We start from the raw sequence: 19,153 nt of genomic DNA, 5'->3' as shown, positions 1-19,153 counted from the left end.
TTCAGATGAAGGCTTTCTAAAAGAACCCTGTCCCTCAGGGCTTGGGCTTTAACAGCCATGCCGTCAAATCCAGTGACTGTGAAGCAGGATGAAACCTTGTGAAAGAAGGTCCAGAAGTCAGGTAGGGTCTGTGCAGAGTTTTCTAGTGATCTGATTATATCCGAGTACCACATCTTCCTGGTCCAATCCAGTAGAAAAGGGAATCACTGGTATGCCTTCCCTCTCTATCCTCCGAAGAGAACGAGGTAGGAGTTTAAGAGGGTAGATGCATAAATCCGGTTGAGCTGAATCAACAAAGACAAGGGCAGGGGCGTAACTACAGGGGTTGCAGGGGTTGCGATTGCAACCGGGCCCAATGCTCCAGGGGGCCCAGTATTGGATAGGAGGGGAGGCGGGGGCAGCATGTAGAGAAATCACTGTCCTCCTTTTTCCTCCTGTAGCAGAAAGAAAATGGAGGAGATTGGATCCTCTGTATGCTGCCCCCGCCACTCCTCCTATCCAGTTCACTTGTGTTCTGCTGTCTCTGGGCCCCTGTGTGCTCCTCTGGTCTCCCCCCCCCCCCCACTGTGATCCCTCCCCTTTCCTGCCGGCTGCTGCAGGGGATGTTTAACAATAGAGAACCAAGAAGGGGTCGGTAAATATGTAATTTACCAGCTCCTTGCTTCTCTAAATGGACAGAGTCATAGTCAGTGACATTGTAAAAAAATAAAATAAAATGATAAAAAATAATACAATTAAAATACCAAAAAATAAAAACTACTGACACCAGTGGGTGAACTTCCAGGATCGCAAAGGTCACACTTGCAACCGGGCCCCGGCATTCCACCACCGTGGGGAGGCCCCAAGATGGCAGGAAAGGGACCCGCTGTGGGACCGCAATAAAGGGCCCCGCAAGCGGAGTAAAGGGCCCCAGGATCAGTGGGAAGAGCCCCGGGCTTGAAGGGAAGGGCCCCGGCCAGGGGTCCGGGGGGGGCCCTTCATGGTTTCTTGCACCGGGGCCCTGAAGGTTCTAGTTACGCCTCTGGACAAGGGCATCCACTCCGAAGGATTAACAGAGGGACTAGGGCATCCACTCCAAAGGTCTGGAGATCCCTTGACCTGGGTACAAACTTGTCCAGTTTGTGGTTGAGCCTGGAAGCCAGTAGGTCTACATCTGGCATTCCGCACCGGGGACAGAGAGAGTGAATCATCTCCAGGCTGAAGGACCATTCCCCAGAATCCAGCTGTTGGTGGCTTAAGAATTCTGCTTGCCAATTTTCCACTTTTGGAATGTGCAACGTAGACAGTAAATGTGAAGTTCTGCCCAAGTCAGAATGGGGTCCACTTCTCAGAGAGTGGCTTGACTCCTGGTTATGCCTTGATGAAATATGTATGCAATAGCTATGGTGTTGTTGGATTGGACCCAAACCAGCAGTCTGCTGAGTTAGGGGGTCCAGTGCTGAAGGGCAGAAAAAATCTCCCTGAGCTTTAGGACATTGATTCCTCTGAAGACCACATCCACCGAACTGATGGGGAATCCAGAACTTCACCCCAGCCTGTCATTCCACACCAATATTTCTCTGATTCCCTGACTCCAATGTCAAGCTGGAAAGCCACCAATAGCCAGCTTGGCTTTGGTGCCTAGGCTCATAGGGTGATCCAAAAAAAGGGAATGTTTGTCCCATGCTGTCAGGATTGTGGCAGTCTTCAATGAAAGTGAGCATAAGGGAATGCCCTGTTATAGGCTACTATGAAACCTAGCATACTCATGTAAAAGCAAGCATGGAGCGGAGGGTCAAAAGCTTTTCCTTGGGAAGGAACATACGTGCACCTTGGGTTGCATCCAGGACGAAACTTAGGTATTTTTGATGTTTTTATATGTGACTTGATTTTGCGGATGATAGCTACTCTAGAGTCCTTTGAACTACAATACACAACAATCCACCTTTATCTGACTTTTTTGTAAGACTTAGATACTGCCTATAGGACCATGTATGTAGGGCCAAAATTGGCATCAACTGAAGTTGTAACTTCTCCATGATAAAACCTAATAAGAGTGGAAAGACACTCTTCCATACTTCCATACTTTCTTAGGACACTTAACCAAACTGAGCACATCCAGTGGATGCATGAGTTATAGCTATTAGATGGGGCTGTGCCTTCAGTTTAGCCTAGTGTCTAACTGCCTAGAGACAGAAGCTATACCCAGCCGTAGAGGACACGTTCCCTAATAAACACTGGGGCAAAAAGCATGTTTTGTCAAGAGTCTGCCACAAATTTTTAGTTTTTCCCATATGTTCACTTAAGTAACACCTGAGATATTTTCCGATAAGATGAAGCAAGAGATATCTCGTGTGATGATATCTCTTTATATACCACTTCTGTAATGAGTATTGTATCTCTCATACCTGATGAATTCGTTCAAATTTTGCCTTGTTTTGGCAACCATCCATACTGCAGTCCGTCGACTACTTCCAAGGACTTTTTTTTTTTTACTATAAAACATTTTTTTTACTGTAAAAAAACTTGTATCATCAAACACCTTAGTTACATTAATATTCTCATTGCACTATCTAACGCAGTAACTGATCGCTGATGTTGTATCTATGATCTCTATCTTTATGCTACATCTGACTTATTCAAAGGCTTGACGTGGATGGATGATCCTGGATATGTAATGCATTACTCTCAGTTCCTGTAATATCAGTGTGCTGGTATTGTTTAGTACAGTCATAGATCTATGCCCTAAAAAACTCCAGCTATCCATTTTTTCTTGCATACCCCCCACTATTGGCACTATTCTTGCACTTTATGGCACACATGGGTTTTATACTGTGAATCCATTTTATTGCGACTTATTTTATTTTATTGATTGTCATATTGTGTCAAATACATTGTGATTATTACTGTGTTACCATTATCCACTCACGTGCTACACATATATTTTTAGTATTTATTATTCATGAATTTTTTACCACTTTGATTGCCCATTATCAAAACCCAGATTACTGACAAGCGATTGTCCATCCCTGGCTAGCACCAGCAAGCGCTATATTAAATCCCAATATCCTGGGGTTTTCCTTATCTCATCCACTACTTATCTTATAGCAGCTGCTATCACTACCCCACACTCACGTTTATTTATTAACCCATCCCCTCCCAAATAGGATACCATAGGCGCGAGGGATATACACCTATTGGAGTATATATTCTTATAAAAAAACCTGTCTGCAGCTGTGATCCAGCTATGTGCACGGCAGTCTCGGCACTCCGGGAACTCTCCCTCCTCATTGGCTGAGACAGCAGTCACAGCCAGTGAGCCAATGAAAAGAGAGAGGGGATGGGTGCCTGAATGAACACGCAGAGCAGCAGCTTGGGAGCAGGCCTGATTGGATGCCCCCACAACAAGCTGTTTGCTGTGGGGGGCACTTGGCAGGAGGGAGGAGCCTGGAGTGCCCGCGAAAAGAGGAGGATCAGGCCTGTTATGTGCAAAACCACTGCACAGAGCAGTATAACGTTTTTTTTTTTTTTAATGTTGCGTGATAAGACTCTGGGTACCTAAACATGAGTCTTAACACATTAAGAGTCGGTTCACACTGGGGCGGCACAACTCTGTACTACTTCGGGGGGCGACTTGTGCAGTCCCGTGCAAGGCGACCTCGGCGCAACTTGCACGGACTTCACATAATGGAAGTCTATGCAAGTCGCTCCGAGATCGCCACGAAGTAGTACAGGACCCTTTTTCTAAGTCGGAGCGACTTGTGTCGCTCCTATTAGAACGGGTCCTGTAGCAGTCAATGGACTGCGAGGGACCGTGACTTGTCAGGCTGACAAGTCGCCTGACAAGTCACTCTAGTGTGAATCGAGTCTTAAAGGTAAAGGTTTACTATAAAGGATAACTTACCACTGCATTTTATTCTCTTGTGCTTTAATAGCTGTTGACGCAGGTATCAGCCATTGCATTGTTTACAATAAGCTTGTCTGCAGTCTGCACTGTAACTGAAAGAATTCATCTATTCTAACTACATGTACATATCTGATTTGGTGGTGTTAATTTATTTGAAGAATGTATTTTTCAGTTTGATTGATGAAGCTAACATAAATTATGCAAACATGTAAATAAAATTCCATTTTTTTAACAAGCCCTAAAATAAAGGATGTACATATTAAATGTTCTTCCACATGGTTCACATCTCTTAATAATATCCACTGTATGCTATATGAATGCAATCTAAATATATGAATGCAATCTTAATATAATTCCAAAAGCAGCATATGTCTGAACATGTCAGGCACAGTTTCTTAAATTGTTATAGTCTATTCCATATTCGCTGGTGCCATGTATTAAGGGTCATACTCTTGGGAACTTGCAGAGTGTGAACTATGTGTATTTATTCAGGAATCAGATCCTTGTACAGTATAGAAATAACTCATGACCCCATGTGACCCCCAAAAGCATAACATATTTCTGTGACACACCAAGTTGAAGGATCATTCTTCTGAATTGGGGTTTCCACTGTGTCAGATGCTTTTAATAGCATCAAGCACTAGAGATATGGGGCTAAAGGAATCATGTTTACTTTATAACGTTTCAGCTGAGATCCTTTAATGAAACAGTTAAAGTGGACCTGAACTCAAAAAGTGAAACTTTCACATTTTATAGAATTTTCTAGAATTGGTAACTGTACTATTGTACAGTAAGGCCCCTTTCACACGATCGGACCAATCAGGTCTGCCTGTCCGTTTTTCAGGCGGAACTGATCGAGGCCACCCATTTTCCTCTATGGGGAGGCGGACACCCGCCTGGCATCCGATCCCACAAGATCCGCTGAAAACAGACAGATGGTGATACGTTCGCCATCTGTTCAGTGGGTCGGATCGGATGGGATCAGATCCTTTTTTTTTACTCTATGGGGAGACGGACACCCGCCTGGCATCTGATCCAACAAGATCTGCTGAAAACAGACAAATGGCAATGTGTTTGCCATCTGTTCAGTGGGTCGGATCGGATGGGATCAGATGTTTTTTTTTTCCTCTTTGGGGAGGCAGACACCCGCCTGGCATCCAATCCCACAAGATCTGCTGAAAACAGACAGATGGTGATACGTTCATCATTTGTTCAGCGGGTCAGATCGGATAGGATCAGATGTATTTTTTTTTTCCTCTATGGGGAGGCGGACACCCCTCTGGCATCCGATCCCACAAGATCCGCTGAAAACAGACAGATGGCGATACATTCACCATCTGTTCAGCAGGTCGGATCGGATGGGATCAGATGAAAATGGACAGTTTGTCCATTTTCATCAGATTTCCCCATAAAGGAGAGTGGGACTCTGACAGCTCCGTCTCTGCACAGTAAGCGGAGACAGACCTGTCATCAGCTTGCTCAGCGGGGATCAACAGAACGATCCCCACTGAGCTGGCAGAGTCCGTCCAAACGGATCCACCCCGTGTGAAAGGGGCCTAAGTAGTACCCTGAGGCTCGGTTCACAAATAAGCGAATCTGACGTGTTTTGAACTGCATCCAATTTGCATAACATGTGAACCAGACCAGCTTGCAATGGAGTCAGTTCACACATGTCCATGGAGGCAGCGGTTTGTTTTTGAAAAGAGTTCTGTGCAATTTTAGGTGAGGTTCAGATGCAAATTCAAGCAAAAATTTTCACCCGTATTGCAGCTGAACTGGTGAACAGAGGCACCTGACTCCTTTTAAAAACTGACTGCAAACTGCAGCCAGTCTGAACCTAGCTTTAATATACTGTACCCATAGGCGTGCGCACAGGGTGTGTCAGATGTGCCTGGGCATACCCTAATCACCCCTTGTGGTGCAGATTCCCCCTGTTTAGAGCCCTGATATTTCACCAAAGCTCCCTAACTGGGCTAACAAAAAAAATAAAATTGTAAAAAAGAGTAAAAAATAACAATAAAACTACAGACACCGATCTCTACCCTATTGACACCATCAGTATATACACAGGGATATGTGTTTGGGCTTTGGGGTGCACACCCTAATGCAATAGGCTGCGCAAACCTATGACTGTACCTTTTGTCTTACAATCTTTCAGAAAAATAGCAGTACACTTCCTGGCATGTGACCATGCTTAGGCACTCCTGTTTTGCAACCTAATAGCTTTATATCTTCAGCGTGAGATCATCAAAGGTATTGCTGCCTCTCACATGTAGTTTCAGGAGATTTGGAGTGAGGCTTGGTAATGTCCCTATTGTGCTCCTTGCTGTTCTCCTTCCTGGGAAGGAATCTGTACATGAGGACATGCAGTGGAAGGATCTCCTAGCTCCAGCTGAAATCATTCTCCAGATCTGTGATTCAACTATCTTACTGCTTCTTGATCATTATCACAATCATTAAATCACCAGTCATCAAAGGGTAGCTCTGATATGGAGAAGCAAAGCCATGGGGGTTGATAAATACTCAAAGCACATAGACTGTTCACTTTACACGTGCAGTTGCACTGTTTGCACATTTGCTCCAAAACTTAGTAAATAAGGTAAAGCTTCACTTTGCAATGAATACCCAAACACATGCAAGCAAAAAAAACTGCAGCATTTTTGCTTGCACGTGATTGGATGATGGAAGTCAGCAGAGCTTCCCCTCATTTACTAATGAACAGACAAGGACTCACTGCTCGAGGTGGTGTGATTGCCTGATGACTCACACAGGTGCATGCCCCGGCTCGCCTCCGTGAAAACTTGATAAAAGAAAAGGAATTGGCAGAACTCCAGGTTGAGTCAAAATCCAGATTTATTGACTGGACATCCAAATATGACAATCGTGACAAGGTAGACGCGTTTCACACACTGACTGTGTGCTTAATCATTACGTAATGATTAAGCACACAGTCAGTGTGTGAAACGCGTCTACCTTGTCACGATTGTCATATTTGGATGTCCAGTCAATAAATCTGGATTTTGACTCAACCTGGAGTGCTGCCAATTCCTTTTCTTTTATCACCCTCATTTACTAAGCTCTGGAGCAAATGCATTTGCAGAGTGCAATCTATTTGCCTTTAGTAACTCAGCCCTAAGGCTTCAGTAAGATGGCTGCTTCCACACAGAGACACATTGTAAAACAAGGTATTGTAAGTCTGTAAAGATGAAAAGACCAGCTGCAGGGAGACCCCAGGCATTGCGCGTGACTAGTCCTTTGTCCTCTGCTTGTCTTATTCGGCAAAAGCTTCCACAGTACAGTCTTATACGTAAAAAAAAATATATATATATATATATATATATATATTTTTTTTTTTTTTTTCTTTTAGTGATATCTACTTTTCTCTCTCCTCTAACAGCACTTCTCTTTCTCCGACAGGATCAGCAGTGAATGCCACCCCAGGTGTCGAGGTGACCTCATCAGTGCAGAAAGTGCCATCCAAATCTGGTCTGTGGGTTTCCATTGTAGGCTCTCCATCTAGAGGGACCATACCTTGGGAGATCATTAATGATCCTCCTATACAGTGTCAAGATCTTAGTGCCAAATTACTGTATTCTGGGATTGCATGTCTTCCAGGTATGTATTAAAATCTGCCTTCAGATGTTTACCTGCAAATAGCACAAATAACCACTTTAAAGAGAAACACTTACACATTGAGTATTTGTATATCACTTGCGCCACTGGTGTGTCCAATGTGGATATCAATCAAATGAATAAAATGGGAGCTGCTAGTTCAAACAATGAATATTGTATGGAAATGCAGGTAAATAAAACTGCGCTACCCCTAGATTAAAAATAGTGCCTGGTGCTAATGTGACAATAAATATATTTAAAATAAATTATGTGTACCATCCATAGGTTTTAGTGCACTAAGTGAATCAACGGTAAGGTATCACCATACATATACCTATTCCTTCCAAATAGTTTGTTAAAAAGTGCAATGTGCTATTACTGATTGCTCCATAAATAGATAATTGATTATAAAAATCAAATTAAAAATTGTGAATAAAAAATGTGAAAAAAAACCAGCCCAATATGCTCTAAAAAATTTTAGCGTGAAGAATAAGGTATAAAGTAAATATGAAGTGCAGGGAAGAACAATAATGTCCTACAAATCAATCATGCATAAAAATCATAAAGTCCGTAAAACAATAGTGCTGATACGAAACAGTACAAATGTGCAATAAACAAAAGTCTTTTCATGTGACTCTTCAAAGTGTCGGTGCATACATATATGCAACAGTGGTGTGACCCTCCGCTTCGGTGTGAGATGGTAAGAATTCCCACTTACCAGATCTGGTGGATTCCAGGTGGCGTACGCCAGCTGGAATCAGTAAAAGCTTGGTCACAGTAGTTCCGATTTCCTGGTGAGGGATGGGGATCCACGACTCTTTCGCTGTGTATGCTCAGGGTATAGAATGAAGAAAACTCCTCATAGTGTAGACGGTAAAAATCCTCTTTATTTCAAAAAACATCACGCCAATCAAACAAGAAAAATTTTAAAATATTCGCTGGATAAGAGAAAGCTGGTGCGCCTTCTAAGACTTCTAAGCCTCGCGGCTATCTTCCGAGTCCGCTCGTATGAACTTCCGCCGTACCCGGAAGTGGGGAAAACGGCGTGCAGTTCAAAGTAAGGGCCCAGATCGAGGCAGCGTGCGTTGCAACTTGACGCGTTTCGTCATAGAAATGACATCATCGGAAGTGGCGCTACTCCCGATGACGTCAGTGTGACGAAACATGTCGAGAGCGTAACCACATCACTTCCGCCCATTGATCTGAAGGCTTGAGACGCACATTCGGCGGTTGGAACGCACGCCGTTCCTGAGTGCACAACACGAGAGAGGAGGTTGCGGCTCCTAATCCATACGGATACGCTTGGTTTTAGCTACTTATGTGAGTACCTGTCTTATGTTACTAAATAAAGGATTTTTGCAAAACGATCCTTCACTATCAGAAGCATTTTTTCCCATATATGTCCTGGGATTGTCCTGGCTATTTATTTCCCTTGGGATATCGATGTTGAAAGCCACCTAACATTGCTTTGGAGTGTGACCAGGTCAATTGGGATAAGCCAGAAAGGAACAGGGACCGGACCCCTGCTGCATGGGAGCGATCCCTAGTATCGATCTGCGATTCACCCCTGTAGGGGTATCCAACTCTGGTAAGCGCGGGACTTAAGGAAGGGGGAGCACCTTATCTTTCACCCACTTACCCATCCTGGGTCACTTCAAAAAGAGCACCTTAATTATTTCTGTGGACTCTGCACTTATTTAAAATTGTACTGGACACTTCTTTGTTACAATTTTTATATATTTTTTTTTGTACTTCATCTATTGGTTTTTATATTTTATATATATATATATATATATATATATATATATATATATGTTTTACATTTTTGTATCTTGCACCTGATTTATATTTAATCACGGCCATATACTGTATATTTATACCATTTCTGATTGTTTATTGAATGTTATCACCATAGGTTCACACATAGGGTTGTGTGACATCTCCTCACTGTAGGTGGTTGGATTAGTTTTTTTCGTTTAATTTTAATTATAGATATCCATATTGGGAATTAGGGTGACTACACCTGTTGCATTTAGCACTTTTTCATATTTTGGATTTTTTTATTTATTTATTTATATATATATATTTTAGTGGTCAATTATCCACCTTTCGGCACTTTGCACTTTCTTGCACATAAGTGAATACATATGGTTTTATTGTTGCGTATTTTCAATGTATGGATATTGTAGATGACACGATATTTATTTTTATTGCACTAGTCACTTTGCCTCACAACGGTGAATTTTTTTAGTCTATTAGATATTAAGTACCCACCATCAGAAACCCACTTTACACATCTGTTATATATCTTCTATCTGGCAGCGCCAATCACTTCTCTCTTCTTATACACACATTTGATATAACCCTTTCTAGGGTTGTATTTTTTGAAGTGGGCTGCAGCCAAATTATTGATTTTTAGCTTTTACTCTTATCCTAAGAATGAATTTCTTTGCTTTTAATCCAGTGAGCACAGTGGCTTCCATCATACATAAATGGAAGAAGTGTGGAACCACCAGGACCCATTCTAGAGTGGGCTGCGTGGCTAAACTGAGCAATCGGGGGGAGAAGGGTCTTAGTCAGGGAGGTGACCAAGAACCTGATGGTTACTCTGACAGAGCTCCAGTGTTTCTCTGTGGAGAGAGAAGACCCTTCCATAAGAACAACCGTCTCTGCAGCACTCCACAAATCAGGCCTGTATGGTAGAATGGCCAGACGGAAGCCACTCCTCAGTAAAAGACACATGACAGCCCACTTAGAGTTTGCCAAAAGGCACCTGAAGGACTCTCAGATCATGGGAAACAAAGATCCCTGGTCTGATGAAACAAAGATTGAGCACTTTGGCCTGAATGCCAAGTGTCATGTATGGCGAAAAAAAGACACCGCTCATCACCTGGCCAATACCATCCTTACAGTGAAGCACAGTGGTGGCAGCATCATGCTGTGGGGAGGTTTTTGAGCAGCAGGAAATGGAAGACTAGTCAGGATCGAGGGAAAATTAATGCAGCAATGTATAGAGACATCCATGATGAAAACCTGCTCCAGAGAACTCTGAACCTTAGACTGGGGCGAAGTTTCATTTTTCAACAGGGCAATGACCCTAAGCACACAGCCAAGATAACAAAGGAGTGGCTACAACTCTGTGAATGTCCTTGGGTGGCCCAGCCAGAGTCCATACTTGAACCTTATCGAACTTCTCTGGAGAGATCTAAAAATGGCTGTGAACGGATGCTTCCCATCCATCCTGATGGAACTTGAGAGGTCCTGCAAAGAAGAATGGGAGAAACTGCCCAAAAATAGGTGTGCCACGCTTGTAGCATCATACTCAAAAATACTTGAGGCTGTAATTGGTGCCAAAGGAGCTTCAACAAAGTACTGAGCAAAGGCTGTGAATACGTATGTACATGTGATTTTTCTCATTTTTTATTTTTAATAAATTTGCAAAGATTTCAAATTGATTTCTTTCACGTTGTCATTATGGGGTATAGTTTGTAGAATTTTGAAGAAAATAATGAATTTAATCCATTTTGGAACAAGCCTGTAACGTAACAAAATGTGGAAAAAGTGAAGCGCTGTGAATACTTTCCGGATGCACTATAAATGCATTCTTCTACAGCCTGTGCTACAGTAAACCATTTCAACACTATATTGTAGAGTTGGATGTTGGCTCTGCCACTCCTGAACATTCCTATTGACCCATGATTTTGATCAGTGGCTTCACGAGCCAATACAAACATGCAAGTAAAAATACGCCAAAGCCTGTGTACAAAGCCCTAAAACCTTAGTAAACTGGGGCAGTTTCTGTTTTTCCCACCCACTTTCTTTGAAGCATAGCATTTCATACATGTTATTGAAATGCATATATTTTGATGTCTTTTTGTGGAGTTATCATAAATGTTTAATTCTGGTTATTGTAATCCTAGGAAGCCGGGACAAGATGGGCAGGGCTATAATCCAAGTGACCACAGATAGTTCAGCCTGGGATGCATCGTGGTGCTCAGTGAAGGAGGTGGCACGCCTCTTACTCTACCTGTGTTCAGTGGCCAGGTGAGATGATAAATCTGGTTGAACTGTGGCCTCTATTACTTTCTGAATAAAATTGTCTGCTGAAATGTACAATATACTTGCAGTTTGCTTGGTGGTGTCAAGGTACAATAGACTGAGTTTCACATCAGAAATAGGAACTAATGAATAGAGATGAGCAAGTAATGGATTACACTCTACTTGTTTATATTTAGTTTCCCTGGGGTGTTAGTAAAGTAGTGAAAAGGGGTTTCAAAAGACTTCCTAGCAGTTCACCTATTTCAGAGTGGCAGTGCCATCCCCCCACTGAAGTGCGTCATAGAGGAGAACAGGGGTTCCCTCCTTCTGGGTGACTTTGTTGAGATCCTATGGGAAACCTTCCTTTAAAGTTGAACTTCCAGCGTGATCTTAATTACGTACTGGACCAATGTAATTATGCATATCTCACACCTGAGAAACTGACAATCATTGTAGTAGCTGGTGCTTCTACAATGATCACCATGATCTTTCAGGTCCTGTGCCAAGGGGCTGCCCCACTGAAAACTAGCCACAGAAGGTTCCTCAATTCTTACTTCTGCTATTCAAAGAGCTCCTATTTTTTCAATGAATACAAGGTATTCTCAGATTGGACATGGTGGAGAGGTAAAGGTAAAATGTGGAAATGCCAAATGAGCCAACCCCTTATGGTCAGTATGCTGTCAGAATATTTATACTGCTCTGAATATAACAGTGTCTATTTATGTCAATAAGCAAAGATCTGTGAGGTAGGAGAATCTCAACTTATTTCCACAAATCAATATGTAACGAATTCTTTTTAATTGATTAATTTCTTTTTAAAAGCATATACCAATCTTAGTGAGTACAGTCTACAGTTTGGAATATATATAAGAATATTTATTCACAAGACATGTATTCACAATATATGATCAAACTGGAAATGACACAAAAAGATAACTCTACATAAAATACAAACTTAAAATGATAAATGCAATGTGATGTGTAGCTCAATAATGAAAGTGAAAATGAAACAAGATTACCATTTCCCCAGGTATAGCATAAACCATAGGCAAGTATTCTATACAAACAGACCACAATTGTCTGCGAATCGCACAGCCGACAGTCACTCCACTGCAGATGGAGCGAGAATAAGCTATACAAAACGGGAGACTAAAATTGCAAATAATGCACTGAATCTGATATTAATAAAAATGTATAAAAACAAAAATCAGCTTTTTAGAGAAAAATCTACTATGGTTTATACGGCTGGGATTGTAATCCTATTACCCTTTAAATATGCAATATAAAACATATAAGGAAAGAAATAAACAATATTGAATAAAATCAAATAACACAACAAGGTATATTTACCACACTTAAGATGGCTGCTAGCTTCAAATGGTCATTACCAGAGTCCTTAAGATCGATGCCTTCCCAAGATGGTGGCCTGTGAGGGAGGAGTTTCGTTTGGCGTCCCTCAAAGCTTCAGATAAATGATGGAGTAAGATGGAGTATGTCTGGATGAGTATATAAATGGATGTAGTAGTGTGTATGTTGCAAGTATAAGGGGTGTTGTCAGCCTGTAATGATGTGTCCTATTACATCTGGGTTCTCCTTTTTATATGATATGAACAAAGGACTGTTAAAATTACCATAAGTTAAACCCAGAGGGATGAAACATTATCCCCATTGGTTGGGACATTCTACCCATTAACTGGTGAGGTCATAGTCACACCTCTTTAATAATTAACCCAATACTTTGGATAATAAATTTAAATGATGATTTCTTAATATTCAAGATTAACCATAAAACACAACATAAAAACTTGTCCATACTCTCAGTACATACATAAATGTCCATCTAATCTCCATCATTCATCTTGGCAACTATTGGATCTGGTAAACCATTTATAAAGATAATTATTAATACAATATAATATTTTTATATTGGAAAATACTAAATTATCCCAAGACTGCATTTGGTAGCTTGTCCAAAGGAGGCAGTATTGTACCGTTCATTAGATTTAGTAGTTAGACTAATTAGAACATACAATGAGACCACTATTTAAAGATAACCTTTGACCTAAGACTGGTTCAATGATTTAAATCACTTGTCTGTGTCTTATACTATCAAGAAAAGCTTCTGGCTTGTAGCATTTATTTTACCTAGCCCAGTCCAAAGCAATTCTTATATAAACACTCCTACCACATGCCTTAAAATGCAGTAATTAGTTACAAGATACATATGTCCTTACACTTAATAGAAAAGTATTCTAAGTAAGATTTGTTATTTAGCAAGAATATAAACCCAACATATGGTAGACAGATAATTTCTAAATATGTATATGCCTTACATAATATAATGACATAATTTTTGCTAATATCTTCTCACACATAATAATGTATCTTTAAAAATATATAGTTCAAATGAACCTAATGAATACACTATTGTCCATTGTTGAAATACTTACAGACAGACTAACGTCTGGCACTACCATTATGTCTTATCTGATGAGATGTCAATGTATCAGTTATTTATGACAAAAGGAATACAAAGATCTCTGTTGAATTTCTTGTAAGAGACATTTTGCAAAAGAACATATATGAACTTTCATTCACCTTCAAACAAAATGGAAGCTGTGCTGTTCAAAATCTATATGAGATTTCTATTATTTAATCACCCAATAACCCTGACAATGCAGTGGGACAGCCGCTCCCAGTAATCACAGTGATCACTGTAGCAGTGCTAACTATGTGATTTTTAACTTCCAAAGTGGCCCATCAGGTATGAAATATGTACAGTATACTTACATTGGTCCAAGTTGGTCCAATGTAATTATGCAATTAAGACCATACCAGGAGTTTAGATGTAACATTGTATGGAATTGTCCACCCCAGTGATGTAATTTTTAGGCCAGTGTCACAAAAGGGATATCATTGAACTGCCAACATGTGCCTGAACATAAATTTGGAGTGTACCAGCTAGATCTGCCAATCACAACAATTGACCACAAATGGGCAAAAGTGACAACGTATCTTTAAGTCCATTTATAACTGGTCATCTTTTACTATAATCCCTTTGCTGGTTAGCAAGTTGAAGCGTTGGGGCATATTTTTTATTATTAGCATGTTTATGTATAATAAATATTAAGGCTCACTAGTCCTTAAAGCTGGCAAATCATGCAGAAACACTTTCATATAAAGAACATTTTTCACACCGTACGACTTGAAATGGTTTCATAGCATTTGTACTGCAATCTTTTTTTCCAGGGCAGAAAAGATAGCAGCAGAGAGTCTCTTGAGACCGGCATCGCAAAGGAGATTCATCAGCTTTTAAAATTTTACCTAATTCCCAGTTGCCACCTGGTGACTGAGAAAAGATAAGGCCTTTAGGGAAATCAAGGAGTTTGCCTGACATGTACTCAAGGGGCCTGGTTTTCAAAAAGGCTGAGGTTTGCTGTATGGGAAGTTGGTCGCCACAATGCTGCAAAAAATATCCTTCTCAAGGATACTTAAAGTGCCAATCCAAGCATAAAGCAAAACTAGTCGGTGAACTACTAAAGCTTTCCAGCAAACCCCGCAACTGTACTAAAGTCAGAATGTCCACTCAAATTAACTTTCTTTAATCCACTGCGGCTAGGCCACATAAACATAGTTATTAGGTCACCAGTAGTGTGCTTCCCAAAGCTTGTGCTAAATACCTATCTCAGTGTTTTCAATATTACCAATCACTCCCTTCTGCTTATACTTACCTTTGCTGCACTCCTCTGCTGCTTCATTCACTTGCCAGAACCCTTGCAACACCCATACTCACAGCTATGAGGAAGCATGTAACCTTCTCCCCCTGCTTCTGTGATGCACTTCTTGGTGTCAAAGTAAGAAAACCCAAGCGCTGCTACATGGTGGTGGGGGAATAGTCCATAGCCCTGGGTAAGCCTCGATACCCACCAATACTAAGCTTACACAGGGCTTTAAGCTATGGGCTCTGGCAGATGGATCATGGCTGTGAGGGTGAGTGGAAAGGTAGGTATTAGCCAGGAAGAGGGTGGGTGGACTATGAAGTGAACCTCAGGGAGATTAGACTATGTAGACTGCAGAGTAAGGGAGATACCCACATACTTCTCTCCTGGAAGTTATATACAGGGTGTATTCAAACAAATTACTTTTTTTTTTTTTAAAATAAAGATATCATTCAAAATCATTTGAAATAAGATAAAAAGCAAAGGTTGAATCATTTGTATATTCCCCCCCCAAAAAAATGAAGTTTAGAAAAAAACATTAGTATTAATGCAACAAATGTTGGTGGACCTCAGTAAATATGGCACATTTGTATTTTTTAGTCATCAAAGACACTGGGGAACATGTATAAATTCTGGCACAGATTCTGAGACACATCAATTATAATATCGCCACTTGATTTGTAAATGTCTCCCTCTACCGAACTAGAACAGAACAGTAATAGAATAAAACCTGACCCTGACAACTTCTAAAAGAGAGGTTTGGCTTTTTTGTAAATCATACTTACCTAGGTGGATCCAGCACCGGTCTGATGCTGCATATGTCCCCTTCCGGCTCTAAGACAAACCAAACACAGTTGGTCGCTCGGTTCTTAGTGCTCCATGACTGTCAATCACCGCTGTCTGCTCCCCCCGCCCCCACGCTTGGTGGAGCGCTAAGCTGTGGATGGGGCAGGAGCGCCTGGCACAGGCTCTCTCTGAAATCCGGTCATATGGTTGCAATCTTTCCCTAGCCTGGACTGGCTCTGTGATGTCAGCCGAAAGCGGGCTTCAGCTGAAAACGGGTCACAGGAGTGCAGAACAAACTGCACTCCTATGATCTACAGGTAAAGTACATCCAAACGAGTTTTGGCTGTACTTCTCCCTAAATTATGCATCTGTTAGAAGAGAAAATCTGTCTCATCTTAAAGGCATAGTCCACCCATTGCCAAATTGTAATAAATGCATCCTGCACTTTAAAAACATAAAATAATGTGTATTTAACAAATGTTTGCATTGGAGACTGCAGAGCATTGCACCTGTGATCAGTGTGTTGTGGGGGCATTGCATGAGCTCCTCCATTTTTTTTCAACTCAGCTCAAGATCTGTATGGAAATACAAATCTTCTGTAAGGCCTCTTTCACACGGGGCAAATCCATTTTGACGGACTGGTGGGTGTGTGGCCCATTCGTCTTCTAAATACCTTCAAGGTATCCATCCAAATAATTTTACCACTTATTTTAACTACTTGCCGACCAGCCGCCGTAGTTTTACTGTGGCAGGTTGGCTTTATTACGCAAAGTGACTATACGTCGCTTCATGTAACAGATAGTGGGGGCACCCACGTGTCACCAGAGGCACGCACAAATGACGACTGGCCAGAGGGGGAGCCAATCAGTGTGTCCGGCGGTCGCAATATTTGATGGCCACCCTCGATCGCTCCCCATGGATACAGACAGCGGTCTGCCGATGTAAACAAGGCAGACCGCTGTTCTGTGAGAGAAGAACACAGGAATAATGTGTTCCTCCTATTTAGGAACACAGGTCTCTGTGTTCATTCAGTGAGTTGATCCCCCATATAGTTAGAAAGCACCCCCTAGGGACTCCTTTAACCCTTTGATCGTGTCTGGTGTTAACCCCTTCCCTGCCAGTGTCACTAGTACAGTAACAGTGCATAATTTTAGCACTGATTACTGTATTAGTGTCACTGGTCCACTCAAAAGTGTCAGTTAGGTGTCCGATCTGTCCACTGCAATGTCGCAGTCTCGCTAAAAATCGCTGTTTGCCGCTACTACTAGTAAAAAATAAATAAATAAATAAAATGACATAAATCTATCCCCCAGTTTGTAGACGCGATAACTTTTGTGAAAACCAATCAATATACACTTATTGGGATTTTTTTTTATGGAGATGGATGGAGAGCCTAGAGTAGAACCTCTTTGGGGCCGACCTCCATGCGCAGGAGAATTGTGTGCTGTCTTTTTTTTTAAGTGTACTAACAAACCCTGTGCAGCACAATCCTTATTAATGTTATAGCTTGCATTGGTGTATAATGCTTGTTCTCACCCGTTTCTTTAGAAAGGAGATAAAAGACCTTGGATTGATGGTTTTAGTGGATGCCAGGAAGCACCCCCCATCTCCCTGTCTCCATGCAGCTCTGCAATGTACCCAGGTGAGCCCACTGTCTGACACCTATAGAATAAGCAGGAGGTGAGAAGGAATCTCCCAAAGGAACGGATAGCAATAAAAATCTGACAAAGGTTTTAACCCTTCCCCATTCTATCGTAAACTAAAAACAAAAGTTGTCTGGTGTTGGGATTAAAATCTTAAAAGTTCTTGTTTTTTTGGTCTAATATAAGAAAATACTGTGCTCCTTTTTGTGTCTTTTTTCTCTTTGATTTATGTACATGGAGTCACCCATATTTGTTTATTACATGTGCAGACTCTGCTTCCCATTCTGCAGTACTACACAAAGATTGAGATTTTCTCCCCCTTCTCACAGTGCAAATGTATGAGTTGACAGACTAAAAAAAACAATGCACTTCCTATGGGGCTAATATGTCATGTCAACAGTTGTTAACGTGTGTATACTTCTTTAAGCATGCAATAATATTCAGATTACTTAAATACATTTTAAATATTTTCTGGCTTCTGTTTATTGGCAGTCATGTGACTGCTATATTCCCTGTGTTTCCTGAGCTTTGAATGGTAGGGGTGGACTATCCAACTGATAATTGTCCAGAATTCCTGCCAGGAGCCACTGTCACTTATAAAAAACGAAAACAAGATGGGGCCTTCATCTAGGTGTAGCAATTTATTAAAAAGAATAAGGCCCCTTTCACACAGGCAGACCGTTCAGATCCGCCTGTCAGTTTTTGTGGCGGATCTGAACGGTCACCCCATACATGTCTATGGGGCATCGGATGTTAGTGGAGACATGTCCGCTGACATCCAATCCAATCCGTCAAATCTGGATGAATGGAAACCCTATTGTCCATCCGTCCAGCAGATCGGATTGGATGAGAATGGACAGACGGTCCATTCCCATCCGATTCCCCCATAGACAAGAATGGGGACCTGACAGCTCTGTCTCCGCACACATCGAGAACAGCTGTCATCCTCCTGCTTAGGAGCACACTTAACCCCTTGATCGCCCCTGATGTTAACCCCTTCCCCACCAGTATCATTTATACAGTAACAGTGCATATTATTTAGCACTGATCACTGTATTGGTGTCACTGGTTCTCAAAAACTGTCACTTAATGTCAGATTTATCCGCTGCAATGTCGCAGTCCCTCCCGCTAAAAATTGCTGATCGCCACCATTACTAATAAAAGCAATACAAAAAAAAGACCATAACTCTATCCTGTAGTTTTCAAACGCTAAAACGTTTGCGCAAACCAATTAATATACACATTTTGGGATTTTTTTTTTACCAAAAATATGTAGCAGAATACAAATTGGCCTAAACTGATAAAGAAATTAGATTTTTACATTTTTTTTTATTAGGAATGTTTTATAGCAGAAAGTAAAAAAATATATATTTTTTTTCAAAATTGTCGGTCTTTTTTTGTTTATAGCACAAAAAATAAAAACTGCAGAGGTGATCAAACACCACCAAAAGAAAGCTCTTTTTCTGGAA

The 19,153-nt window shown here is 41.3% G+C and overlaps 1 protein-coding gene across 2 annotated transcripts in view; it reads left to right on the top strand.

The window, feature by feature from the left end:
- The window catches only part of KIAA1755, a 140,365-nt gene that overhangs the window by 41,240 nt on the left and 79,972 nt on the right, over positions 1-19,153 (top strand). For both annotated transcript variants that reach the window (XM_082272012.1, XM_082272013.1), the window contains exons 3-5: positions 7,304-7,501; positions 11,419-11,542; positions 17,590-17,683. In XM_082272012.1, coding sequence (XP_082128138.1) covers positions 7,304-7,501; positions 11,419-11,542; positions 17,590-17,683 — 416 coding nt within the window. The remainder of the gene's footprint in view (positions 1-7,303; positions 7,502-11,418; positions 11,543-17,589; positions 17,684-19,153) is intronic.

The sequence above is a fragment of the Pelophylax lessonae genome, assembly GCF_965119305.1.
Source record: "Pelophylax lessonae genome assembly, chromosome: 11".
NCBI lineage: Eukaryota > Metazoa > Chordata > Amphibia > Anura > Ranidae > Pelophylax > Pelophylax lessonae.
Note: the sequence above shows the minus strand (reverse complement) of the source record. Positions and strands in the feature narration are given on the sequence as shown.